The 26642-nt window shown below is 46.3% G+C and overlaps 1 protein-coding gene across 1 annotated transcript in view; it reads right to left on the bottom strand.

The window, feature by feature from the left end:
* Nucleotides 1-2291: 2291 nt before the first annotated feature.
* Nucleotides 2292-26642, bottom strand: part of LOC8038317 (integrin alpha-PS2) — a 127657-nt gene continuing 103306 nt past the window's right edge. Inside the window, exons 10-26 of the mRNA XM_040223430.3 lie at nt 24766-24871; nt 22566-22668; nt 21906-22094; nt 21402-21447; nt 20796-20900; nt 19277-19332; nt 18136-18284; nt 16506-16634; nt 16289-16356; nt 14517-14664; nt 12865-12957; nt 11094-11173; nt 10073-10162; nt 9879-9981; nt 6050-6250; nt 3560-3649; nt 2292-2600 (exon numbers count right to left, since the gene is read on the bottom strand). Of these exons, the coding sequence (XP_040079364.1) occupies nt 2307-2600; nt 3560-3649; nt 6050-6250; nt 9879-9981; nt 10073-10162; nt 11094-11173; nt 12865-12957; nt 14517-14664; nt 16289-16356; nt 16506-16634; nt 18136-18284; nt 19277-19332; nt 20796-20900; nt 21402-21447; nt 21906-22094; nt 22566-22668; nt 24766-24871 (2050 nt within the window). The 3' untranslated portion in view covers nt 2292-2306. The remainder of the gene's footprint in view (nt 2601-3559; nt 3650-6049; nt 6251-9878; nt 9982-10072; nt 10163-11093; nt 11174-12864; nt 12958-14516; nt 14665-16288; nt 16357-16505; nt 16635-18135; nt 18285-19276; nt 19333-20795; nt 20901-21401; nt 21448-21905; nt 22095-22565; nt 22669-24765; nt 24872-26642) is intronic.

Here is a 26642-nt window from a genome sequence, read left to right as displayed (position 1 = left end):
GCGTTCGGGTTTCATTCCGTGCTGATTGTAGTTTCTAATACCGAATAAATATAGTCGACGGTAAATATGACCAAACGCGAATTATTGCTAGATAGCCGAGCTGGTAAACTTTCGCAATGTCAAAACAGCGAACACTGAAAGTCTCTATTGCTGAGGGCTTGATGTCAAGGCCCCGGCGAAGAGCGGGAGATGACGAGGAATTGCGACGGCCATGGCCCTCTGGGGTTGCAACCGCTCAAATGTCCCCTAAGCAGTGTAGAAGGTCTTCGCAGCGCCGGGGCTCACGTTTCGTAATGACGTACTGTGCGTGTCGTAGGGTGCCAGTCACTTGCTCGAGGTGCATGAACGAGAGCTGGGCGGGTCAGCCCGTCAAGCAGCGCCGAAATCGGCCGTACATGGGCTTATACAGCTTTGAAAACAGGGAGACCCGAACCAAGCTGAGCTTTAAGGGAAGCCTCAGCAGGATGCAAAGGCTTCACTCAAGCGGACATTAATAAAGGACTGTCTACACAGGATTTCCAAATGTTAGTCACAAAAAAGTGCCTATTGCGTACTTTTGACTAGCAGCAGGTATATTTTGGACCGCAGGCATTCCTCAAATTTTGCTCTGCCTAAAACGCGACGAAAAGCGTGGTAAACAAAAAACAAAAAAAAAGAACTAATGGCCTAAGTGCAATCTACGCCTGCTATTATAAATGCGCAAAACAGCAAGAATGCAAGAACGCACTAAAGGGGCTTACTCAGGCCGTTCAGGTCGCTCACGTTTTCTGTACTGTATGGGAAGGTGTCGTATTCTTGCGGTTGTAGCTGGCAACCGGCGATTGGGCGGGCATTACCAGTATACAGGAGGCTGTGTTCAAGCACTACTTCGCCGAATATAGCACAGGAATCGGCTGTCTGGACGTTCTGCGAGAATTGCATATATTTCAATAAAGTCTGCATATGACTGGAGCTTTAAGTTGGCTTAAAAAAAATCAAATCCGGCTGTACTTTCCAGTTTGGTTTGATTATAAGTTGAGATAAATTTTGTAACTATGCTGAACAATTTAATCCAGATTGAGGTCGATTCACTCATTCATCTCAGAGCTAAGATAACGCAAAATCAGCGCCTTGTCTATATCGCTGTGCTTGCTCAGCGGTGTATGTGTGAACAAATCTTTGAGGCCTGTTCACATATGCGCACCAACCCTAACGCAGTGCCATTTGTCAGCTTTGGGAATAGCGCTGACCTTGCTGATGCAGCACTAAACTCACGCTATTGGAAGCGTGCGATAAGACACTGGCGCCACGGCGCGGCTCCTAGCAGAAGCATTTCACATAGATATCCTGTAGCATGCGCCTTTAGTTTCTAATCAATGCCAGCTTATTTGTGCACAGCACTATACAACACGTCTGAGGTCACAAAAAGCGCTATCGTTATTTTTTTTTGTATTTTTTTTAATACAACACCTCGAAATTGAGAACACGGATCCCCTCTATGAGCTGGAGGGAATGGCCTCTATCATCTCAATCCCAGTACGTCTACTCGATTCGCCAGGGAGCGACGAGTAATGTGATATTACGAGGGGGAAAAATACTTCACGTGTAGATTTTGTCAATTGCTGGCACTGGTGAATATTGCCCTTTGGGAATTTTCGAACCATCGAACACAAGTGCCTCGGAGAGGCATAGTCCAGCACATAAAAACGAAAAGCATGCCGGTGAGTGGCCGTTGTTGTCGCTAACGTCTGCCCGAATACTCCTACTAACCTAATAACGAAAACAAAAAAAAAAAAGATAAACGCTAGACATGGATATGTTTTTGTATGTATAGCTGACAAAACTTTACTCCAGAGAGAGATCGAGAAACACGGCCGCGGGGAGGCGCAAACGCCACCAAGACGCTCCGGGCGGAGTACTATAAAAGATCGCGGAATGGGCAGCGCATCACTATGCGACGTAACGCAGATGCTGTCGTACACGCTCTCAATATTAGTAGAAAGTTTGAGTATTGCGTATCGGAGCAAACGCAATCACTGCGTGCTCCCTGCTGCGCATGCATGCTCGTCGTCGCCATACGGCCATTCAAGACCGCAGTTTGGGCACAACGCATGCCCAGTGTGGAGCACGCAACGCTAACGCAAACGCACAGTGCTTGCCTTCATTCGTATACACGCAGTAACGTAACATAGCAGTGCACCTCTGCTAAGTTACGTTCAAGTGCTGCATCAGCGATATTCTAAAGCGTCGATTTAGTGCCACAATGTATGTGTGAACCGGATTTAGACTTCCAGTGCGGTTGTACGTCTCAGTTTGGTTGGAGCATCTCAACTGGGCAGTTCGCGTGTGTCTGTCGACGAAATGTCTCTCGTCTGTGCGACATCGAAGCTAGGACAACTCACGAAGTGTACGGTGTGCTTGATGCTGGTGACTGGCAGGTCGTACAAGAGGCGGGTGACGCGTGCCACCAGCTTGGAGGAGATCCGCATGTGTTCCTGGCCCATCGAGGCCGGCGTTCGCTGCCAGAGCCGGGACTCGGCGGTCACTACCGACCGCTCGCCGGCCGTCAGTTGGCCCGTGAAACAGCGGAACACCGCGCAACGGGGAAGGTCGCCGCAACCCTAAGCAAACGTAGAATCATGCTTTTTGTACAACTTGACTAGCAAAAGCAAACGGAATCATAACAAGAATACGGGAGGCAACAAGAGGGCAGACTTTTCTCTATATAGTGAACACAATGTCCGACACTGCTCTTGGAGTCTTATTAATAGCCTCCTCTGTTGAGGTGAATTATGCCTAGTCGTACAAGCAAATTTAATATCGCGAGGATACTCGCGTTGTAATGCTGTAGTAATTTTACTAGGATAGAATTAGCAGGTGCTTTTCTGTCTGGCGTGGCACTTCGATCGAGAAGGGGAAGAACTGATGAAGAAGAAAGAGTAAAGTGTTAATAAAAGGAAAAGGAAAGTAAATATAGGAAGAAATATTCCACACCTTTTATAGTTTGTTTGTAAATTCACGTCCCATTACGTTCCCTTGAAAATGCACACCCCTTAACACAACGATGCACCATGTCAAATAAAATTGAGGTGTAATTTGCCTATGTATGCAATAAACATTGGTTCTAGTTTATTTCAATGAACATTACATAAAGACATTTCATTTCATTTTAAGAGCTCGTTTAAAATATATTAACACCAAAAATTTTTTTTTTTTTAGAATGTGTCTGGATTTGGACACGAATTCCGTCTCCAAAAGTGTTCCGCTTCTTTTGAATTCTAAAGATCGTGTACAGAAATACATTAGTTTTTTCAAAGGACGTTCGAAATCGCTCTTCGAGGAGAGGACTTATAAAGGGGAAGACATTTAAACGTTTTGTGTATGACTACAACAAAATACACATTTTATCTAAGGTTATCTCACTCCTACACCGAAAAAGGTACGTGTTTTACACGAACTCTTTTAGACTGCAGCGACAGGAAGTCGGGATATTGTCGATCACACCAAAAGGTGTAAGGTGTACCTAATGTTTCCGAGTAAATAAAATTATTTTCCCGCCAAAGCGAACATGCCCACTCACCACTTCGTCCTCGAGTTCTAGTTCGCTCGCGTCTCGTGGAATCCTGGCACCCGAAGAATCGTCAGCATCGCGGGGTCTTCTGGAATTAGCCTGCGCATTGAGCCAAAAGCTATCAACCTACTGTCGCATAAGAAAACTAGCCATGTACGTTCAAACGATATCACATAAATTACGAGAACAAAATCTAGTGTAATACGAGCGAACCCAGCCGCAGCAAATTTATCATTTACTCACAGACCGGTTTTCTCGACATGGGACACCATATTTAGCGTCCTGGTGGTGTGCGTATCAAATAATCTTGCAAGGTCAGTGGCACTCTGAGACTCGTATTTCAAAGATTTACTTTGTATACAAAACAAAAAACCAGTAGCAATGGCCTCACTTCCGGTGGGACGTGCCTCTGCACCAACTCCTGCCGTTCCATTTTACACATCGACACACCCGACTCTGGGTCCGTACCGCAGCGTCCCGCAGCGTCTCGCAAAGGGCGCAACGCTAGCATACAACGACGCCAAAACAAACGCGTCTGTCGCTTGGCGGCTACCCTCAGCAAGCTTCAGCCTGTTTACAGCCTGGGGGTGTGATCGGGGAGCCACGTACGACGACGTCACGCGCAGGCCTTGTGTTCTAGTTGGTATTGATTATGCTCGGTGGTTGGCAGCCGGGGAGTGGTGGTGGGGCCATGTGGCCCTTTATCGCGAACCGCTGCCAGTCGCCCGACACACGTCAACCTCTGGCTGCTCTGGGAAGCGTGTAGCTTACGGGAGTGCAGCACCCGGTGACCTTCTGGTGTCTTGTTTCGTCGTGGAAACGTCTCCTGCGGATAACGCCGAGTGGGTGCGGGCGAGGTTCGCCGAACTCCTCTGCTACCACTGTGGTGTCGGCCACTTGGAGAGCTTCTGTGCCCTATCTTTCACTTTTTTTCCCGTCCACTGGGAAAGAATATTTTCGGTCTGCGGTTTCCCCCCCCCCCCTTTTTTTTTTTTTTTCTGACCCCGTTCTTCTCGCTTTCTCCTTCCATCCTCACGCGGTTGCGTTACCACATCGCCTTTTGTTTTCTTTTTTTTTCTCGCGTAGCTTAATTAATAGTTTTGTAATGTTTACAGGATGATTCACTCTAGTTATGCGGTCGATCTAGTATAACGCATACTGACTGCTTGCCCCCATGAGTGGTACTTTTATAAAAGTATATAAAAATTTCTGTATGTGCGTTTGCAACATTCGCTTTGGCGCAGTTCAATTAATCATCTTGTCACATGCGCAGGATGGCATACTTTGTTATACAGTGGATTTAGTAGACCGCAGAGTGGTTGCTTGACCCTACGAGTTGTATTTTTATGCGAGCATATATAAAACGTGCTGTATGAGTGTTTCCCAAGGTGCCACGACAGTTTGCTTCGAGTAATTATTTAGGGTAAGGCGGGGTAAGATGAGACGCGGAGCAAAATACGACAGTTTGTTTCGAGCGCTAACCATCTCCTAGAGGAGCGATTGGAGTACGTTCAAATTTCACCGAGAGGAGCCGGGGCTGATGATGATGATGACCAGCACACTGCCTGTGTAAACAATGAGAGCTCTTGGCAAGAATGCAGCGTGCGCCAGGTCCTCATTTTGTGCCGTTTATTTTTTTTCTCTTGTTTTTCTAAATCGTCGTAGCTGGCAAACACTTTTCAAAGCGTCTCGGAGTCCTCTCTCCTGCCTTTCCTGCTGTTTGTGTTTTTTTTTCTGTTAGTTGTTTTACAGGTGTTTAGCAGCCGGCCAACTCACTTCGACCATTTTTGACCTTGCACGCCTTGGCCACCTTTTTGGAGACTAAATTTGAATTATGTTCATAAAGAATGCAATCCTGCGTTTAAAGGGTCGGTGCAACGATTTTCGGACCTTGACCAATTCACTGGGGAATGAATCTATGTCACCTATAGAACGAAGAACCGAAAACCGTATTTTCATACGCGCGCTAGATTTTATTTTTAAAAGAAAATTAAACAAATCGAAGGTCAAAGTACCTCGCAACTCTCTCGTCGTCTTTCGAGTGACGCACTATGGGGGGACCACCTGGTTTCCCGATGGGTTCTTTCTTCAGAAACCCCAGGCACTTTCTCGGCGATTGCCGACTTTTCAAGGATCAGCGTCGTGAAAGGACGCGGCGAGCAATCGACACAAAACACGGTTCGCCACGGGGCTGACGGCGAGTGTATTAGTGGAGCGAAACAGTTTTTTTTTGTCACTGTAGTTTCCGTAAACGCCACACGCGGCTGCATGTCGACAAAATAATTAAACGCAGCTGAATAGCAGTTTTTCGGGGCAAGGTGAATCATTTCTTGTCACTTGTGCCTAGATAAAAAAAACTATATATAAAAATTACAAACTGCAAATTCTTTCGACATTAAAATCGTCGCACTACCCATTTAAAGAGCCTTGTGAAACAGGAGAAGCGCGCGGTATGGAACCGAGCAACCGTGGCATGGATCTGAAGCGCGAACCACTGACCGCTAATCGCTTGGGGTCGACCGCCTCGCCTGGCGCTCTTGGTGAGACGACGTCGCAGGGTCTCCGCTTGGCGTTGGGGCCGGCGCCCTGGAGCACGGGAGGCTCGAGGAGGTAGAGAAGCGGGTCCCCGTGGATGTTGTGCGTGGGCCACACCAGGTAAATCTCGGCCTCGCGAACCACGCTGGGCCCACGGTTAATCACCTGCCAAGCAACCACCAAAGCGACGCCGCTGGTACGCATGCCTTGATTACAACCAACGCCATCGACAATATATCAAATATTTTATATTTTATGTGAATAAAATATGTATATGTAAGTAAACACTTGTTGTTGTTGTTGTTCTTTTTTTTGCCTTACATCACAATCAAATAAACTGTCCTTTTTTATGTTGATTTCGCAACGAGTTTTGGTTGTAGCTCATTTTGGGCTGAACGGCATCTCAGTTTCTTTGATATCGGCGACGTGGATGGATGGTATGCCACTGGGAATCAAGTTTTGTTTTAGCTCAACCTCAACGGGGACGTGAACTTCTAGATATCTGGAGAAAGTTTTGACGAGAACAGAGCGCTACATGTTTCCGCATCACTATCGCACCATACTCATTTTGCTAAAGTAACACTCAACTGAACTAAATTAAATCCCCCCCCCCCAAAAAAAAAAAAAAAAAATATATATATATATATATATATATATATATATATATATATATATATATATATATAAAGTGTCGCCTCTAATAATGATATGTCGAGGCTCGATTCAGCGATTTCAAAACATGCATACTTCTAGTTATTAAATCAAAGTGAGTCTCGCGACGTAGATTTTGAGCTACTCTTTTTTTTTCGTAGAAAAAAAGGTTTTTGTTTCTGTGTGTGTGCGACATCAAGGTCCTATCTCAACAGCTAAAAAAATTGTTTTTGTACAGTGTTTTTTTATTGGCGCGATTGCGGGACACGGGACTCTATTTCGAAGTCGTCCGACACAAAATTGTTCAGAATCTCTTCCAACTAAAAATGTGCCTTACAGGGTCTAGAACCTTTAGGTGTATGACTTTTCGGTGTAGGTGGTACACCTCAAGGTCCGTACATCGAAATGCCAGAGCACCTTAATGTCCGTACACCGAAGAGTCCATACCGAAACGTTTTGCACCGAAACGTCCTATGCCGAAATATCCGCATTTCATTATTTTCTTGGCTCGTCGGGCTCTGCTCCCACGTCACGTGAACTGAAATATAGATTGATTCAACCCCCCCCCCTTTCCCATCATATTATATTATCTCACAGAAACACAGCGTTTTGCGATAATTATGTGGGGAAACTGTTAGCGAGACGCAAAAAACTGTACAACGAAGGTATGTTTACATTTAGCTACCACCTTTAAAATCGCCGGCCCTAACCAGCCCCTCTTTTCTGCAGTCAAATGTGCCATTCCTAAACTTTCAGCTGCCATGACCGACGAAGACATAAAATTGGAACTGTGTGTTGCAAATACAAGAACGAAACAATTGTGCGTGTGTGCGTGCGTGTGTGCGTAGGTGCGTGCGTGTGTGCGCGTGCGCACGCGCGCGCGTGTGTGTGTGTGTGTGTGTGTGTGTGTGTGTGTGTGTGTGTGTGTGTGTGTGTGTGTGTGTGTGTGAACTTGCGCAAGCGGTTTTGTAAAACCACACAGCCTGTTTGGAAACTGTCCGAATAAATGTTTATATTAACACAGTGGCGGTCCTGAGAAGTGGGAAGGGGGGGGGGGGGGGGCTAAGGGGGCGATCACCCCCTCCAAAAACCCTTCGCTCGTAGTTTTTCTTTTTTTACATTTCTTTGAAGGATACGGGAGCACTCTTGTTCACTGGAAGTGCCCAGTTGACATCGACGATGCACACCAGCCATACCTCGCTAATTATTTCAAATTAGATCGTTTTTCTTTAGATAAGAATGGTAGCCGTCGCTTCGATATCTTTCTGGTTTAGGCGGCGCCATGTGCCACGGCGGCGACGGCCGCGACATAATCTCCTGGGCGCCGTCCGCCGCCACTTTCATGGCCGCTCCGGCCGCCGAAATTATCGCACCCCCTTCCCCCCTTGAACCAATGCCTGGGACCGCCTCTGATTAACAACCGAGGCGAAGTATGGTACCCTGTGTTCATGCGTCAGGATTCGAAAGCTATATTATTGATATAACAAGGGCCTTCAATTTCAGACAATGTTTCTGTAATCCTTGACGGAAGGAAATTTCAGGAAGAGGCTTTCATGTTTCCAGCCAACGAACGGACAACCAATCTCAAGTTGAGCTTCTCGTTATCAATGTTGAACTTTGATTGGCGTGCCCCTCCTCCTTGCGTTCCGATGCGCGAAAGACGCATTTTGGAACACTTGCTCGCCGTATACTCCGTTTCAGATGAAGTACGACCACTGCCGATCGCTTCCAACCAACGGAGCCAATGAATCAGAACAAAAAGTGCATCGTCACGGCGTACGTCGCCTTAGTCGACACCCATCTAAACAGAAGGCCTTCGCGCGCGTCATCACAGTCACATCGATCGAGTCAGTGTTCGGCTGGGGCTCGTGTCCAATCAACGCGTCGAAGGTTGGGCTCGTGCCCAATAGCCGAGTTAGCGCGGCCCGACTGTGATGACGTTTCATAAAGGGAGTGGAGGCCCTGTGGAGGCTTTCATTATTCTAGGTGGCGTTGCCTTAGTGCGTTCGCTATCGCCGACTAACAGCCCAATCACGCTCAGTCAGTGCGTCAAGATCCTGCATTTTTTTTTCTGTGCCTCTGATTGGTTCGGCTGATCATAGCAAACACGCCAAAGAAATCGACCCCGTGACACGAACACTTATGGCCCCGCGTGATTGGCCCAATTAAAATCGCAGTGTCGAAAGTGAAACGGTGCATACACTACTTCCTCCTTTTGTAGTGTTGTGGTGGCACGTAACACGCGCAGATATCGTGTAGCGCCGCCAGAAAACCATTCGAGGAGGAACAATCTCAAGTTGAGGAGGGATTTCAAAAGCGTTCAAATTGACTTCTGAAAAAAAAAATTGTATGACGAATTGCTCGGCAATTGTGTTGCGTACGTGAAGCGTTCTACCATCGCGTGATATCAGTTTCCTCGCTAAATTTAGCGGGAAAACTGAATTGATGTGTAAGCCCCGTGACTTTAATTTTCCCGCTAAATTTAGAGCAGAAACTAAATTGCCGCATAAATCACATGACGTCACTTTCCCCGCCAGGTTTAGCGGGGAAACTGAATTGGTGTATAGGCCGTGGGACGTTAATCGTCCCGCTAAATCTAGCGGGGAAATTGACGTCACGTGGCCTGATGTCAGTTGACCTATGCACCGATCCGACTTTGCCGCTAAATTTAGCGGAGAAACTGAATTGGTGTGTTCGTCTGTGATGTACCGTAATGCAACAGTGAGCTCGCGTCGCATTCTGGGATGTCACGGGCCACGGCTTTATGAAATGCCCCTTCACGAAATCCGGAGCAACAAGCCGAAGAACGTTTCACGTTCATATCTCTGCCAATTCAAAGCCAACCTAATCAAGAGGTCTACCGAGTCCAGGTATCTAACGTGTCAATAGATTCAATAAGTTATGAGACTCAAGATAAGTCAAGAAAACCTACGAGACATGATATCAAACAAGTTCAGAGATCCAGTGTCATCATCAACATCGTGTCTATATCTATGGACTCCTTGGACATCTTGACTAGGAATCATTCTGAAGACTCAAGAGAAAACGGAAGCGGGCTACACCTCAAAAACCTTTACTTTTTCTCAGCGTGTTTTGATTGACCTGTAGGGAATGGAAAGGTTGCTCGAGTGAATGACCGTACCTCGTACACATGTTTGACGGGAGGTCCGATGTCTGCAGCCTGCTGCACTTCCTTGTCCTCGATGAGGGAGGCGTTGAGGTACACCTCCGGAGGAAAGGACGTGCTGCGGGGCACCAGGTAATGTTTGTTATACGTATTGTGTGGACGCCTGCATTCTGCTGATGAATGAACCACGTCATTCCCATTGGCCTCACCCGCGAGCTGTCATGTTCACCTTCACCATCACAGGCAGTCGCAGCGTGACACTGTTATCCCCCGTAGCTTCGGTGACCTCGGGATTGGTGCTGGAAACAAAAAAGAAAGTGGTCAGTTTCCAGTCTTACTCTGCCTTTCCTGACGTTCATGCAACTATTCATAGCCGGGACCCACACTAACAGGTTTTAACACGAGGCGAAATTGCCGTTTCAAAAGTGTTTCGGATGAATTTAAGACCATTTTATATGAAATAAAAGAAACAGTTCACAGTCGCGGGTATTTATTAATCCTCGTAATTTAGTGCTATGCTTTTCACCACACACTCAAAGCAAACTTTCATTATATCTTCTGATAACCACATTTGATGCCTGCCTACAGCAAGTGAATTTACATTAAGTTAAAATTAACTCCAGAAACAAAAAAAAAGAAACGGGCCAACATAATAATGCGCATGCTTGACTATGAAGCATCCAACACCGTTCAGGAAGCTGAAAAAAAAACTCGTTGTCAGCATGCGCCAAGGAGCAACGAACACAAATGTGGCGGCCAAAAAATAGCGATTATTCATGTGAAACGAGCATGAGAAGAAGATTGTATTGAAGTTAGGAGTTTGCTTGGCAGATTACAATGACGTAATTCGTACTAAACTGCGAGCAGAACCTTTCACCGGCTGGGTTCCTGCGCTTCACACAAATATAATTATGCAAACTGAAAGTATATTTGTCGCGCTTTCAGTTTGTCAATTATTTAAGTATTTCTACGAGAACTTATTCTGGATTCCAGTTGGTTTTAGAAGAGATTCTCACAATTATTTTGTAATCTGAATAAAGTAATAGTTATATAAATATTATTAATATTATCTAGAGGGTCACAACGTCAACTCCCAAAAATCCGCAGCTTACTCACATCTGACTTATCTCGTGACATATACTCAGATTTTGTCAAAGAGGGAATACGTGTTGGTAATTAGGTGAGGACATGACTTTAGTTAGAGCCGAAGAGAGTGAGTATATTCTTCACCTGTTAACGACCACGGTAAGGTTAAGTTCCGAGGCCTTGGGTACCGGTCCTGCCGGGGCAAGAAGCACCTTGAAGCGCACCTGAAGATGTGCAAAGAAGACCACATAAAACTGAATGGACGCTGTTTTGGTCATAGAAAAACATATATCGTCCGTTTTCTTGGTGCGACTAGGCCAGCTCAGCTGCTTTTTTGTTGTTGCTGTTGTGGTTGTTCTTGCTTGTGTTGTTCTTTCCCCCCTTTTTTTCTCTACTTCTAGAATTTTGTGGGTTGTGGTAGTTGTCGTTTAATACCCCTGTCAGACAGGTAAGTAAATGTCTTTTTGATCGAATGTCATTCACCGCTCGGCGAATCAGCTCGTGGTCCTGGTTCTGCACGTGGCGCGTGTACGCGCAGCGTGGCGTAGTAAACACGCGGATTGGCCGAGCTATAATGTCATTTTGCTTAAATGTCATCTAACGTGCCCGTCTGACAGGGGTATTAGATTTTGTTGCGTGGGGGAAACAGTGGCCGGCACTAAAAAACAAACAAGAGAACAGTGGCCGAATGGGCTAGCGAGCACCAGCTCGGAGCACGCGGAGTGAAAGCTCGCGCTGCAGAACCCAATGATCCTGGGTTCAATCCTTACCCTTGCCCGTTTCGATCTGGATGAGCACCATACCGGCGTGCGGTCGTGGATCACTACTGCGTGATGCGCGTTAAAGGCCCCAGGCTAGCGGTTGTACTGCACTGGCTGAATTTTAGAGCGCAGCTCTTAGGGGTCCGTTCCCGGCTTGAGCGGCGTCGCCGTCGGCGTCGGCGTAACCAAGGTCACCCCAAGGTCACGTGACCCCCAAGGTCACCGCACGGTCACGTGACCCCCAAGGTCATCCCAAGGTCACGTGACTCCCCAAGTCACGTGACCCCCGAAGTCACGTGACCCCCCTCAGGGTCACGTGACCCCCCCCCCCCCCCCCGATGTCACGTGACCACACCGAGGTCACGTGACCTCGGGGGGGGGGGTCACGTGTCGGTGACGTCACTGATAACGTCACCGTCATCCGCATCGTCATCGTCATCATCACTGATGACGATGCGATAACGTCATCAGTGACGTCACTGATGACGTCACCGGCATCTGCATCGTCATCAGTGACGTCACTTATGACGTCACCGGCATCCGCATCGTCATCGTCATCATCACTGATGACGTCATCGGTATCCGCATCGTTATCGTCACTGATGACGTCGTCGGCATCGTCACGTGACCCCCCAAGGTCACGTGACCCACCCCCTTAGTACCCTTCCCTCCTCCTCCTCAAGAGCTGCGCTCAAATTCGGCGTTACAGGGAGTTGTAAACGGCTTTTACTTTTTTTTAATCTATTGCGTAAGCCAACGTTGCCGCATCTCAAAGGCAGACCGACCATCCGCTGTATAAACACGAACTCTAAATATATTTTTCATTGCATTGCAGGAAATAAAGTACAGATCTGCTTGGAAATATTTCTTCCTCTAACCGGACTCCGAACGTGCTTTAGGTGTCAACCAAAGCTAAAGATCCTTACAAACGGGGCTCCCACACTCGCATCATATTTGTCCAGAATTGCGTGCGTACTTTGATGGACAATGCATTTTTACATATACTTTTCTATACATCGTGATCCCCCTGAATCGTTTCGCACTTAGGGAGGCAATCATACACAAACGCCTCGATCGTGCTCGTCTATCTAAACGTTTTGGCCTACTGTAGGCAGATGTCGCGTAAGCCATCATTGGCTCTCTTGGGTACAGACCTTTTTTCCTGCTGGCAGAGGGTTTTGCACGTCGCACGCCAGGTGACTGTCACCAGAGGCCTGCTTTTGTGGACCACCGCACGTCACGGCGTCCTGTAGCGTAAAAACGATAGGCGTAAGGGCGCTTATTCACTTCAGGGGTGCCCTTTAATATACCGCTACACTCTAAGAAAAATGGGAGCGGTATTCTGTCCCTCCAAAAAACAAATGCGCTGCCACCACCGTTAGTCCCCAGGGGGCTAGCGAGGACTGGAGCAACTCTTGCGCCCCACCCGTTAGTCCCTCAAAGTTTAACCCCCAGGACTAACCTTTGCACCCTTTGCGTTTGGGCCACTGGGACAAAATGTCTCGCCCTTACCTTATTTATTACCAATTGCGCCCTTACAAACTTAGGTGGCGCTAGTCAACGTGAAATTCAAAATTGGCAATACATTTATCATTGCCGGGATAGATTTCTTTACACTGATTGCATGCACATTTTAAGTCCTTATTTCACATTTCCACACGTATTACACGTTTAATATAGACAAAGAATTAGAACACAGATGACACACACGCACAACACACTGGCGACGACACACTAATCCGATTGCCGCCCCCAAAGGCTACATATGCGCCTTTCATGCCCAAGTCCCACTAGAGCAGGGGTCTCAAACACGCGTCCGCGACTCTTTGGGATGGGGCCATCAAGCATCCCCGGCTGCAGGCCCTCTTCCCATGGCTCGAGCGCTCCATTGCCACTCGACAAGGAGCTCTGCTCATATAACGTGTTCAAAAACTTCAAACCACTCTTTTTTTTTTTTTTTTTGACTGAGTATTGCTTTGTTTAGATATTTGCTTGTCTGTCCTTTGTCGTGTAAATCAAATCAAAACGACAATGCCGCTTAGGCTACGAGTGCGAGTTCTCTGTTCAAGGAGGCAGCTCGGCTGTACAAAATCTCGCTCTGCAGGAGCGACTGCTAAAGCTAAAGCTATTAGCTTGGGCTTCTTGCCATCAAATATACCTTTAAAATAAGAGACCTTTATTATAATGCTGCTATAAAAAATGTCAGGAAAGCAAAAAGCTACCGTATGAAGATATATTTTTTCCATGCCTGTTCAGCCAATGGAATTCTGAGGCAGGGCAGAGAGAGTGTGCTTGCTTTGGTTCAATTAACAACTGCCGGAACGGTGGCGCTTTATATTTTGTTAATATATCAACCGTGGGCACAAAATTGTTTTATATGCAAATCAAAAGTTAAGGTGTTACTCGCATAACGGTGAACATGCAAAAAGCATAGATCACGAGGACCCTTCTCTAGAACATCTCATGTCACTGGAAGAGTCGGCTGCTTTGCAACGTAAGCATTATCACCCCCCCCCCCCCCCCCCTGCCCACCCCCGCGTTTACGGCGCTTCGCGGCGGCAGTCTGCGATGGCTCATTACGAAAATCTGAGCTCACCTGCTCCATCCGTACACACCACTTCGCGGCGTCCGAATTCGTTAAAGGGAGGCTCATCGCCATTTTCTCTAGACTGGGTTTCTCTATAAAGGGATTCGATAACCTGGGGTTGGTAAAACGGCGTTCACTAAAACGAGCTTCTCTAAACCGCATGCCTCCCAAATCTCCCATCGTACGGGCATGTGCCAATCGCTGCAGCGCAGAACTCACCAGCTTGCCCTTGTCCACCTTCACGTAGCTGAGATCGCTAGGGAACCTGAGGTACATCATAGACTCGAAAGCGTCCTCCCCTCGGTTGTCGATGCTGACGCTGAGCTCAACGTTGCCTGTGCTGCCGATCAGGAACTCGTCCATGTTCCTGGACAAGACAAGTCAGCTGGAGTCTCGTTGCGGTCATGGTGCGTTAGCAAAAGCCTGACGGGTTTAGCTGAGCAGCAGGGTGCTCATGCTTCCGAAATAAGGGAACCGGGTGTTGTGGTTGTTAAAGCTATACTATAATGCGGCCACATCATTCCAATTCCTCATCAAAAAAGACCCCAATACCAGTTTTGAAAAATTCTGTCTGAAGAACTGGACTTGTTAGAACTTGTCCTTATTATAGACTGATAATGTCCTGGTAGGGATCACTTTTACATTTGAACAAATTAGATAGACGTGTTTATTAACAGAATTAAAAAAAGAAAAATCGGAACTCTCCAATCGATCATCTTCGTCATCTACACCTGGAAAATAAAACGACTTCATTTTTCTCTAATGAATAAGGGAATCATTAATATGCCAGTCGAAACATAAGTCAAATAACTTTCGTAATTTCATTTCTGTATCTCTTCCTCGCTCTCTCTTTCCTTGTCTCTCTCTCTTTCTCTCCTTCTCTCTATCTCTCGTGTATCTTATCAACAGCCTAACCAGCTGTAACTGTTCGGTTTTATTCAGCACCTCTTTATTCAGAAATGTAAAAAGATAACGTACTATCGTGGACACTTTTAGCTATAACACGGCAGCGGCGGCCGTCCCGTACCCCCAGCGCCCCATAGCAGGCGCCGTCCGAAACTCCGCGCATGCGCCGTGCGGCGGACTCGCTCTTCCCGTTTGCGAGCACACCCTCGCTTTGCCGTCTGCTTAGCGCAGAGCAGGCGATGCTACAGTGCTGCTCGTCTGGTACGCTCGCTATAGCGAACTGGTCTCAAACTCATTTTCAACCGGCGATTTGTATTGGGGCAGATTTCAGAGTCATTACGGCATAACCCCTGTTTAAGATTTTTTTTTTTTTTGCTTTTTCACAAACAGCATTTTTACCGATATGCGTTCGCAAACCAGTATGAAAGCAGCAGGTGTGATACAGAAATAGACTGTTATACTCCATTTCACCTTAAGTCCGACCGCAGCGTACGCTTCATTACGACAGAGCCAATCAAATAGCGGCAAAGATGCAACGTCACGGAGTGCATCACCGGGGGACCCAATAAAGTGCAAAAAGTGCTTTTGTCGCTGCTTGGTGGGTCATATCGTCTCGTAGCGTCCGCAGCGCTTAGACCTAAAGAGAAACGGATTATAACTGCAAGTTTGTCTCATAAAAAAATTTAATCTACCGTGATGTTACATTTAGTATACGATTATTATCCTTAGCCAGCGGAGTCAGGGAATCAACCGTGCGCACCTCTTACACGGTGGTTCGCTGAACCATGTTCATCGAAAATTGGCGACCGCTGTGGCGTTGTCTGCTTTGTGCCTAGCAGACGACAAAGCGAGGGTGTGCTCGCAGGCGGGAAGAGCAAGTCCGCCACCCGGCGCATGCGCGGAGTTTCGGACGGCGCCTGCTATGGAGCGCTGGGGGTACGGGGCGGCCGCCGATGCAGTGTTATAGCTAACAGTGTCCACGATAGTACACACCCTTCTATTAGGTATGTGCTTAGATATGTTATTAACTCCGCATCTTTTAAGTTCGATGGCTTGTGACTAGTCGCGGGTACACTTGAACTTACGCAGTGGCCTTAAGTCGTAGATCTGGCACGCACACCCCATCGCCGCCGCAGTTCTTTCGAATGTGAACCTGAAGAGAGCAGAGGGGGCTATTGAAGATTCAAGGATCACAACATTATCGTCTGACCCGCTGTCACTTATGAGATCAGGGTGGGTTACCGTGTTTTCCACCGGGAATTAAGAAACGGCTGTTGTGAGAAAAGACAGGGCGACGCCCACCTGATGTGTGACGTTGCTAGGTCTGGAAGCGTTGAGCACAGGAAGCAGTAGTGACTGGGAGGACACCGTTTGTACAAGCGACGACCGCACACGCACTCTGATGGGAGACAGCTTGTCTCGGATGGCTTTCTGCGCAAGGAATTTGCAGACAATGTGGCATTAACTCCAAAAAGGGGCGTTAAATCTGACAACCATAAAGATAATCCAACCAAACAAAAAACGACCTGACGTTGACACTGAGGGTGATTTGTGTCTGGCTATAAAACAAATATAAGGTTTCGCCATTTGAATGCGACATTGGTCGACAGCTTAAGCATCTTGCGTCTCCGGGGGGCTTGATAAAGCCGTGAGTGTTTTGTATAAATTATTATAGACGCTTTACACACGCGCCAGATTGCAGCCGCCATTGCTGACCTTCTTTTGTCTTATGGAGATACCGAGCCACTGAAATGGGTGTTGACGAGCCTCCAGAAAGGCCAATGCTGAGTAGAAGGAAGCAATAGAATTTAAGATGGCAATAACCTGGTCTGCTATGGTAATGGTGAAGTGAAGAAAATTAAATAAAAGGAAACAAAAACTGAAGGTCAGTTATGGCGGCGCCCATGCACAGCTGCTGCAAAGCGTCTATAGACTTTGGGTACGTCAGTTACTTTCATGCGCCAACTGTTTCAATTAACCGCTGCGCTGTGTATATCGAAAATAATTACAGTTAGACATATATCTAGAACAGCAACATGTTGAGTTTTCCAATGTTATCTCATTGGTCTGCTAATGAAAATTCAGGGGTCACCTGATAAAAAGAAAACACGAATTAGCAGCGGAGTAGCCAACAACATCAAAAGAAGTAAAGATTGTTCTTTTCAAGTTTTTTCTAGTATGCTGTAGATCTTTCTTTGGGAGATCGGATTAGGTATGGCCGCAACTAATGTAACAGCACTATTAGCCTCGAGATGTTTCGGTGGCACCCTCTTACGATTTCCATCCGTGACGTCATGACTGTTTGTCTCGCCATGACGTCACGAGTGGTACCCTGACTACTTACCATCAGTTGCGACGGCAAGCTCGATGGTGTGCTTTTAAAAGCACGGTGAAAGCTAGGAGCCATCGCATTCCGAATTTAGCGCCGTCGAAGATGACAGTCTGACAGTGCTCTTATACCCGTGGTTTGGCCAATCGTGGAAAGGTGACCGCAGCGACGATTTTGGTCGTGCACGACGATAATTTTGCTCACAGATTTTATTGCTCATTTATTGTTTGGCGTGTGTACACTGCGAAGCACTAATAATAACCCGGTTCTAATAAATAAGCATCCCACAAGCTCTACTTTCAGGCGTGTACAAAAAAAAATTATTCGCAGCACGTATTGTGGTGCGACGCCAGATGAATCTGTACCGGGTTTTCTTTTCAATATCTTCTAATCACCTTAAAATAACTTCCTCTTTTTTTTTAAAGTAAGATTTAGCCTAGTAGTGGCTTCCTGATCGTGGATGCTTCCCTCGCTCAAAATGGACTGCTTTACACTTTTAGCCGGAGTTTCACGATGTCGCGTAAAAAAAATAAAAATTATTTTAAAATAAAATGCCCCAAAGCCTATTTGAAACACAGCTTTATATTTAAGACGAGCGCTTACCAGCACGTAGGCAGTTTCCGAGTTGCAGTACTGGGCGTCCTTGGTAAGTCTCACCGATCTGTTTCTGGAGTGAGTGTGTTCTTCTTCGAGCAGATAAGCCCTCGGGGGTCCTTTAGGTTCGCTATCCAGCGACAGTTCGTAGATGATTCCTGCAGGGCCCAACATTCGTTTCCTTAGAAGTGCTGCTTGCCATCCAACATACGTATTTGGGAGCTTCTGTTGGTTATCACAGATAAGTAGAATTACTGTTTAGCACAGACAAAGGAGGTCAAAGCACCGGTCATAGTGGACCAAGCCCACCAGTCAAGAGGGTTTTATCGGAACATTTGTGATATGGTCTGTTACATAAGCATACTGAGGAAAGCTTGCCAGATCTACTGAGAGGGGAATTCCTATTACAGCAAGCAACGAGGCATTTTTACAGCGAAAATCAGAGTATCTCCTTTAGGTTTATGCCGCATAGATATAGATGTATTAGAAACGAAACCTATCAAAGGCGAAGGATCGCATAATTGGGGAAACTACATAACCAAGGTACGTCCATGGCCAACTTTCGGGGACATTTTGAGAAAGAAAATATTCGTAAGTAAATATAAAAATTCTAGTTCATTTATGTTTTATGGTACCCATGTAATTACAGTCCTCGTGAACATTACGATCCCTTTTCAAGAAAACCAGAAATCAACTTTTTTTTTTATATAACCCTAAAGATTTAATGCAAAACAAACAAAAAAATTCTGGAGCCGCGGAATAAAAACCATACCCGTTCAAAAGTTTAATTACTGCTTATTAATATTTTCTGACTGTCATCTGAAATATTCCCGGGGAACATTGCGATGTTTGTTGTAGTTCAGTTGAAATTCTCATTTTAGTGCATGGACCGAGGCGTGTTGTCCAAGAAAGTTGAGCATGGACAACAGAAACTTGACAAATATGATTTTTTTTTTCAGTCTTAAGCAATAATCCCTGGGTGGAATAAACCCGGTTATTTGTTCGAATGGTACAAAGTTTTTGGTAAAGGCTCGTTTAATAAGATGATCTAGTAGCCTGACTATAGCAAACCAAAACAAGTTATACGTAATCACCCAAGAACGTACGCTTCATTCTTTTTTTACTACTGGGCTTTCGGTCCTGCACTCACCAAGTGTCGGTGCCACGCCCAAGCCGGAGTAGCGCAGGCACACGGTCACGACGAAGCTGCGTGTCAGAAAGACAAAAAGTGAAAGCCGCTTACAATTCCCTGTAACGCCGAATTAGAGCGCAGCTCTTGAGGAGGAGGAGGGAAGGGTACTGGGGGGGGGGGTTCAACTAACCAGGGGGGGTCACGTGACCCCCCAATGCCGATGATGTCATCACTGACGTCACTGATGACGTCATCAGTGACGATGACGATGCGGATACCGATGACGTCATTAGTGACGTCACTGATGACTTCACCAGTGATGATGACGATGCGAATGTCGGTGACGTCATCAGTGACGTCGCTGATGACGTCAACAGTGATGATGACGATGCGGATGCCAGTGACGTCATCAGTGATGATGACGATGACCATGTGGATGCCGGTGACGTCATCAGTGACGTCACTAATGACGTCATCAGTGATGATGACGATGACGATGTGGATGCCGGTGACGTCGTCAGTGACGATGACGTCATCGAGGGTCACGCGACATCGGCGGGGGTCACGCGACCTCGGAGGGTCACGTGACCTCGAGGAGGGGGTCACGTGACCCCGGTGGGGGGCTCGCGCGGTGCATTATGGGACATTTCCCATGATGCACCGCGCGGTTACACCGACGGGGACGGCCACGGCGACGCCGACGCCGCTCAAGCCGGAAACGGGCGCCTAAGAGCTGCGCTCTAAAAACACCAATGGATCTGAATCTCAAAGCTTTGATATAAGGACGATTTATTAAAGGCGAATCACTACATTTGTTGCAAGGGCTGGATCAATACCAGCCTCCTTTCGTCTTCGGCCAGTGACCATGGCAAACGCGTGCGCCTTCTTTCCCAAACGCGGCTCGGACAATGAGCTGCTGTAAATAAAATATGCTCCTTCCTTCCTCCCTTCTTTCCCAATCGCAACTAACCGCTCCACAATTAATGTGCCTTCTCCTATTCGTGGTCTTACGTTGCGGGACGGGTACTATGAGAATTTAGCCTATCCGAGGCCTCCTTCACACTGCCGTGCCACAACACGATGAACTGCTGACTACTTATAGAAAGACTCAAACAAAATGGTTCCCTTTGGATTCAGAACACATGACGCAGACTGTAAATATGAAAGCCCACAGTCTGAACATCATAGTCTGCCGTATCAAATCGGCGTATTAATTTTATTGGCACGACTACCTTATGGGGCATGATGTCAACCAGGAAGACCGCCACACATATGGCACAGTCTTCGGGGTCATAAGGACGGAGTTGAAGACTGGCCATAGCTGACATCACGTGCAAACCGTAGACCCAGTTGCTGCACCGGTTTAAGCGCCAGTTGCCGTGACTGGTTTTAAATCACAGAAAATATAAATTTATATTTCAGACCGCGAAGGAGTGTTTGTTTAGATATTAGACTTTCTTAAGCAAAATATACGGGCCGATTTACCATAAAAAAGAACTGAAATTATCTCACGTGTGTATGGCATGGAGCTACCTACCAGGGAACGCGGGACCCGTCTCTCAGACTGCAGGTGGAGTCGTCCAGCGCCACGTTATCCCCGTCCACCTTGAGCTTCGTCTCCAGGTCTACCACGGGCCGGCTCCTGCATCCATACGTCGCTGACTTCAAAGTGGTTTCTAATCTGCGCAGCTTAGAAGGATAACGCTAAGTTTCTTTTTGATAATAATGGAAGTAGTTAAGTCAGTGAGACCCCGAACGTTGAGTACCGCAAAATGCAAGAGAAAACATTTCCTTATTTGTCTGCTGGAGTGGGAGCCCGATGGAAGCCTCGGAGGCTTTTCAACATTGGGGCTGAATATTTAATAACTCAAGTTTTTGTGTAGTATCACTCTAAAAACGAAGCGTTTTACTACGCTCCTCGCAATCAGTAACACGTTTGCTTTTTTTTTTTTTTAATAATCAGTTTTAAAATTATTCTGCTAATACTTTCCCCATAAAAAAATAATCCCGTAAAAAAGAAAGGTACAGTCTGATTTTTTTTTTTCCATTCATTGTTGAAGTATTTGTTTAGATTGTGAGTGGGTAACCATCCGCCTATAATAAAAAAAAATGACTAAAATATTGAAGAAAGGAAGGCACAAACCTCAAATAGACTGCTGCATCAGATTCATAGGCCCCCACAAGAAGATCTGCAGAAAGAACAAGGGGTATTAGTCACTGCAGAAAGAAGCCTGAAGCATACAAAGGCGTCGGGACCATAAACACTCACAAGAAGATTACGGGAAAAAACACTCCAGAAACGTAATACTTTTGAGTGTCTTTGAGTCGATAGCTTTATAGTAAAGTAACCTTCTACGGGACGTTTTTGATCGGGCGGAATTACGTCGCAATGACACGTTACGTCATGTCTCGTAATACCTATTTCCCCGCTCGAGTTAGTGGAGAAACTGGCGTCAAAATTTAAAGTGGCAGTTTTATGGGACACTATGATGTCCATTATAATCGCTTTCGTATTAATAGAAATAAATGAGTTTGCGGTATCAGGGCTAAGAATTAATGACGAAGCAAGAAGCTTGAACGTAATCAGACACTGCCCGTGACTATGATTTAAGGCCGGTGTCTGGCACAGTCGTCCTTATCCACCTACCAGGGTACTCATTCCCGTCCAGGTCCAGACCCCCGGCCAGCGAGAAGCCGAAGGTGGTGAGGGCTCCGCGCACGTCTTCGGCCGAGATCACCTGCGAGGGTCCCTCGCGCACGCCTTGCGGTCCGCCCAAGAACACGGAGACCTCGCCTCGGGAACGCGCGCCGGCGTACGGGGCGCCGACGGCAAAGTCTGTACGAGTCGCGTGTGGAATGCAAATCAGATTTTACTGATGAGTAGTGATATTTATCAGCAATTTTATTACTGCGTATATTATCCATACTTTTTTCTATTAGTTATTTTATTCGTGTCTAATTTCATACACGCTTCAATAACTAGTAATTTCATTAATCCGTAATTTCATTCATGAATAATTTTATTCATTAGTCATTTTAATGAGTCATATTAATTACTAATATTATCCATAAGTATTCTTATTAATTACTCATTGTATTCATGAGTACGTTTAAGGATGAGTAATTTTATTCATGACCAATTTTATTAATTAGTATTTTTATTTTTAGTTACCTTAAATGGGCTTTATCACCTTCACTGTAGAAGCAAGATTTGACCGTTCCTTGATTTATGCGTGTTTCTTCTTTCTTCCGACTTTTATCTTAGTGGTTAATTTGGGGCGGAGCTCTGTTATAACTGACGCCGAACCTTGATACCCGTCGTGATCCAAGTCTCCCAGAGAGCAGAGTGCCATGCCGAAGCGTCCCTTGGCTTGGTCACCATCCAACATGCTCGAACGCTCCAGCTCATGCTGCGGGCAACGGTAAAACAAGGTGTCAACGTTATTTAAGAGTATCGTTTAAATGGCATTACTCTGCGAATATCTAAAAAAAATTAAGTTCTTTTTTTAAACGGCATTTTTGAAGGTCGTGTTGGAGACTTGTCTTAAGATTTTAATACCCAGCGTCTCCTTTAAGGCCCGTTCACACTCTTGCGACCTCTTAAACCTAGATTGCTTACAACTTCTTAAACCAGAAAACACACTGGTGCCATCGATTGGGAAGCAGTGAACTCGGCGGTCCGGCATATTTTTTTTTTTTTTTATTTCTCGCGCATTATCCTTTCTTTCTTGGCTCGAAAAACTTTTGTCAATGTTATAAACGAGCCTTTCTATGGGTATTACGCACATTTGACCTCGGAAATCCCGCAAAACCTTCGCTCTTGTGAAATGCAGTTCCAGGGTCACCGCATAGATGGCGCCACAATGCCAGTTTGTTCCCTCATTTTAAAAACATTTAGCAAGTTTTAAGAGAACTCGTCTCTCTCAGTCGTACTCGGTCGCACTCGGTCGCAAGAGTGTGAACGGGCCTTAAAGTGGAACAGGTAAAAATATTTTTAAAAAAAATATGCTACTACAAGAGATGCAGACCGAGTTGGTCATGAGCTTCACTCAAAGGTGCAATGTCGTCGCAAGTTCATGAAGTTCCAGCTGCAACGTCGTCGGCCAAATATAGCAGTGTTTGTCCATTCGAAGTGTTCTAGGAGGGCCATAGAACATCGCGCTCATATTTGTTATTAGGAAATAATAGTTTATTAGCATATTATAGCTTTAAGAACTGCTATACGTTTTGTGATTTTAATTAGAAAAGAACAAGCAAAATAACGTCAGAGTATCTTTTTTTACAAAAAGCAACACCGTCTTACGGTTTTCAAGTGTATAAAACGAGCGAACGAAAACAAGAAAAAAGCAAGTCATTGACAAGGTGTGAGCGGCAGGGAGTTCTTTCTTTCGCCTCCAGCGCGGGCTTTCCACCTTCGACAACACTTTGGCCAAAGTAGCTTCGGCCGAAGTACGCTTCAGCCAAGCCAAAGCGCAGCGAAATTCATTGGAGCGCGGGCTGGAGGTCGCGGGCGTTCGAAAGTCAAGCCCCGCCATTCTCGCTCTGTAGGGGACTCCACAGTTGCTCGTGACTGTAGCGCGCACAGCACTGGCCGGGCGTCCTAGAAGCAGCCGTATTACGACTGGCCTGTTTGTAAAAGAAGTAACAGATCGGGGAGCGATCACGAAGCTCAGAAATGCAACATTGGCATTTTATTAGGCAAAGGAAAACCCCGCCAAAAACACGGCCACCTTAAAAAAAAAAAAAAGTTGTGTTTTTGAAGTTTTGTTTTGTTACGCCGATGTTATCGTTGTTGTTTGATGTTGCTGTCATCATCACGGTGACAGCAACAACAAGAAACTGACAAGTATGGTCACCGACTGCTTAAGAATCGCAGGACGTAACTTATTATATTCACGTTTCTAAAGTGAATGACAATCTAAGAAACGTACGGCGCGGCCTTTTAGGATCACGCGCCCTGCTTGGTAACTCGTTCCTCGACGTTTATATCCACTGTCTCTACAATCTTATGCGGAGCGCAAGCTCGTCTGCTTCTTTTGTAGAGGTTGTGGTAATGTTAGAACGACGCCGAGTTCTGATTGGCTCTGATTGAAGGATAGGGGGTAGACCTCGAGGCCACATCTGCTTTGAGGTCTACGCACTATCCTCTCAATCAGAGCCAAACAAAGCTCGGCGTCGTTCTAACGTCACCACAACCTCTAGAAAAGAAGCAGATAAACTTGTGCTCTGCATTGGCTGTGCCAGGACCCACGTTTCTTAAGTCGAGGGTTGCTCTATAGTCGGTGACAGGTCAAGAAGGAAGTGGAAGCTGCTCCCTCCTCTTTCCACTTCCTCCTTGACCTGTCACCGACCATAGTGCATTTCGAAAGCGAGATTCTTCGATATGTTTCTTTTCAAGTCATGGAAATGCCTTCGAGAAAGTGTACGCTGTCTCTGCGCTTAGCTCTCACGGCAGAATAGTTTATCTTTTTTTTTCGTACAAGTTACTGGTTTACGAGTATACTCACCGTAGCCGGATTCTGGAGGTAGACGTAAACGCGACCTCGCTCGTAGCTGCCATCCTTGAGACCTTCCTCCGTAAAGAGTGGCGCCCCTACCATTAAATCATCCTGGCTAAAATAAAAAAAGGAAAAAAAAACAACTTTAGACTCGTTTTTTTTTTTTGTTTTTTTTTTGTTTTCTTAGGCTTTGCGCGTGCTTGTCTTATTTTAGAAGCAAAACATTATCGACCCTTGGGTTCTTCATCTGTTATTATTGCTGGCCTAAAAAGAGTGATGCGAAAGCGTTGTATTTCTACAACCGCAAAGCCTTCACGTACCTCCTCTATTTTTGTTCGCTTTTTTTTTTTTCTAATGAGTTTTAGTTGACAAGGCAGAAGCTGAGGAAGAGGATTAGACGAGAGCGCGCGGGACGTTAGATCATCGAGTTCTGGTTGGAACGCCTAGGGGGTAGGCGCCAAAGCCCATAGGTCTCCACTGCACTGTTCAAACGTGTTGGAACGCGAATGACAAACGCGGGACGCTGGCTCTCCGCGTTCTCACGCCTTCGACGAGCGAGGTGGAGACAAAAACAGCTAGCCTCCTGTCTACCCCCTAATTATTGTAACCAATGCTCGGCGTCCTGACACAACCGCGTGCGCTCGTCCCTCGCTTTCTGTCCGCATAGCGAAGTTTTATTTCTTTTTTCGGTTTTCCGATAGTACGATATTAATGATTTATATCATTCAGGGCTCTATGTACACTTCGCGACACTGTTAGTGCAAACGTGATATCGGAGCGTTTTTTTTTTTTTTTTCTTTCTGGCATTAACACTTCGAGAAGCTATCGGCAGGCACCGGATTTTCATTCTTATTTGACTGTCCCAAATGAGCATATTCTACCATAAAAGTAGTTTTGATGACAACCCTTCTAAAAAACCGACGATCGCTTGTTTGGGTTAACAGTGTTGCGCAATGTACAGCTTGATATATCCTTATGTGAGATTTCTTTTCTGCTTTCAAGTCAAGCGTCAAACACCCCTTTAAGTTTACCAATTTTTTCTTCTTTTTTTTTACCAAGTAGGCAACAATGGGTGCAGTTCATTTGTAAGCAGATGTACACGTCGCGACACTCTTAGCACGAACACAACATCGGCGCTTTTTTCCACTTCATTTCTAAAGGGTCTTGGCGGCCACGAAATTTTTAAGCTTAGCTTAGTGCCTTTAAGAGAGAACTTTCTATTTCCGTAGTAAATTTGATCGCCGGCCTTCAATTCTATAAAATGTTTAAAAATGAACGGCTGTTGTTTTTATGCGTTAAACGTCGCGCGGTCCAGATGTTGCGCTTATCTCATTCGAGGAGGGCATTATGAAGAAGGGCATGATGGACAAGGGCAGGTTGAAGGACGGCATGTTGGAAGGGGCCATGGTGGAGAAAAGCATAGCGGAGGAGGGCATTTCAGAGCAGGGCATAATGGGAGAGGGCATGGCATGCAAGGGCATGGTGGAGGAGGGCGTAGTGGAAGAGGCCATGGCGGTTGAGGGCATGTTGAGGGACGCATGTTAGGAGAAACCATAGTGGGGAGGGCCATGCGGAGGATGGCATGTTGGAGGAGGGCATATTGTAGGAGGGCATGGTGGAGGCGGGCGTGTTTGAGGAGGCCATGGTGGAGGAAGGGATGGCGAAGGAGGGCATGGCGGGGGACGACATGGCGAAGGAGGGCACGGGGATGAATGCTTGGCGATGTAGGGCATAAAACAGAGGAGAATGTCGAAAGGCGGCATGACAGAGGATGTTGGAGGGCATGCCCTCCTCTAACACCTTGTAGATAGCAAGGCCGTAATGCTACATTTTCTACGTCAACGACCGGTGACCAGCTTGGGGCAAAGAATGGACGCGGAGGCAGC

The sequence above is a fragment of the Ixodes scapularis genome, unplaced genomic scaffold, assembly GCF_016920785.2.
Source record: "Ixodes scapularis isolate PalLabHiFi unplaced genomic scaffold, ASM1692078v2 PGA_scaffold5__190_contigs__length_132052651, whole genome shotgun sequence".
NCBI classification, from domain to species: domain Eukaryota; kingdom Metazoa; phylum Arthropoda; class Arachnida; order Ixodida; family Ixodidae; genus Ixodes; species Ixodes scapularis.
This window is presented reverse-complemented; position numbering and strand designations above follow the sequence as displayed.